This window comes from Perkinsus marinus (genome assembly GCF_000006405.1).
Source record: "Perkinsus marinus ATCC 50983 genomic scaffold scf_1104296970892, whole genome shotgun sequence".
Lineage (NCBI taxonomy): Eukaryota > Perkinsozoa > Perkinsida > Perkinsidae > Perkinsus > Perkinsus marinus.
In genome coordinates, this window is record NW_003202271.1 from 17646 (window position 1) to 19449 (window position 1804).

The following is a 1804-nucleotide window of genomic DNA, read 5'->3' on the forward strand; positions in this document are numbered from 1 at the left end:
TTTCAAGCTCATCACGAAGAGTCGTCAACGAGTAAATTACACTGGAAATAAAAACGATTTCGTGTGTGGGAGTTTATAGATACCAACGCCTACGAGAATGCGGCTCAGATGAGGATCGATATACTACGATAGTATGATTCATATTATTACTATTAGATATTGGAGTTTCACGACCCGTTTTACGTAAAGTGGCGTCGTAAAACTCGGTGAAAAACGCGATATTCGCGGTGATATGCAGTAGTCGTGAGACATGTTCTTCACTAGCGTTTTTCATATCACTAGGGTTGAAACTCCGACTTTATTAATATATATTAGAATTGGATGTATTTATTAATACCAAATACTGTTACCTCAATATTCATTTTATATTGGAGTTTCACGACCCGTTTTACGTGAAGTGGCGTCGTGAAACTCGGTGAAAAACGCGATATTCGCGGCCTGCAGTAGTTGTAAATTTTGTTTTTCATATCACTAGGGTGAAACTCCATCACTAATACATATTCACATATTTTCGCAGCATTACTGACATCAGGGTATATTCAACAGACTAAGCTGATCCCTTCACCAGCAACAAGTATGTAGGGGAGTTCAAAATCCAACGCCTACGACAATTCGGCCTAGTCAGATGAGAAACGACGTACCACGACATCAACATATACTTACATATCTAGTATCAAAAAAATATCAGAGATCAATCATGTAAAGAACGCGAGAGGAAAAACCGCTAAGTTGCGCTCTCCAAACATTCAATGGAAACACCTGATAAATGCCCTTCAACTGGCGACCCGGTATCCTCGTTAGTGTGTCTCGAGACTGGGTAGCTCCAGTGGCCACAAGCACAGCATCATAGCCAGCCCGTAGAGATGATAGGGTATGGGGCTCCACGCCGATTTCGATATCTGCAAATTGGGCAACGAGTACATCAACAGACTGACAACCGAAAGGTCGTGAGATCAAATCCCCCCATGAAGTTTTCTCATGTCATTTATTCCGAAAACTTTCTTTCTGTGTTTCTTCTTTGTTTTCCATAAATTTCATTCTGGCAAAAATAAAAAAATATTTCCCTTCCCGCGAGAACATCCACAAATCACAACACCAACCTGTCTTGAACTCGATTCCCTCCTGTTGGAGTATCTCAACTCTCCTCTGCACTTTATCGATCTTATCCAATTTCATATTCGGAATCCCATACACCAACAAACCGCCGATTCGATCGGCCCTCTCGAAGACAGTCACCTGATCAAAGTCTTTTTCCAACTTTCTCTTGGGTTTGACGAATTTGAACTTGCGTTTTCGAATTCATATATTTCATTTACGATTCTCAACTTCCACCCTACTAGAGTCGAATTTTACTCTCCTGATTTTGAGCCTGAAAAAAAAGGTGTACCACAGTACGTATAAATTCGATATGCAAAAATTCCTACTCGAAATCTGCTCTACTATAGAAAATCACAAACCCCCTCCCAAGATTTCCGGCAAATTTCATACCAATTTTCATCGAAAAATTCAGCTGACTTACGCTGTGTCCAGCCTTATTCAACTGAGCCGCCGCGACCAACCCCGCGGGTCCGCTGCCCACGATCGCAACCGTCTTGTACGTTCTAAAATCAACTATTTAATTTCGTGGCGCGTGACGCTTTTCCCCACCTCGTAAGAGGCGGCATCGGCTGTATCCAACCCTTTTGAAAAGCATGTTCGATAATAGCCAGTTCGACACTTTTGATAGTAACAGGCGGGCTCGTGATACTAAGCACACACGCTTCTTCGCATGGTGCTGGGCATGCGGTTCCGGTGAACTCCTAAA

General features: G+C 42.4%; 1 protein-coding gene across 1 annotated transcript in view; it reads right to left on the minus strand.

Annotated features, from left to right (window-relative positions):
• Window positions 1–1804, minus strand: part of Pmar_PMAR021887 (conserved hypothetical protein) — a gene marked incomplete at both ends in the record, with an annotated part of 21796 nt that overhangs the window by 3694 nt on the left and 16298 nt on the right. The window contains 5 exons of the mRNA XM_002767186.1: window positions 664–667; window positions 760–899; window positions 1101–1236; window positions 1520–1601; window positions 1648–1799. Of these exons, the coding sequence (XP_002767232.1) occupies window positions 664–667; window positions 760–899; window positions 1101–1236; window positions 1520–1601; window positions 1648–1799 (514 nt within the window). The remainder of the gene's footprint in view (window positions 1–663; window positions 668–759; window positions 900–1100; window positions 1237–1519; window positions 1602–1647; window positions 1800–1804) is intronic.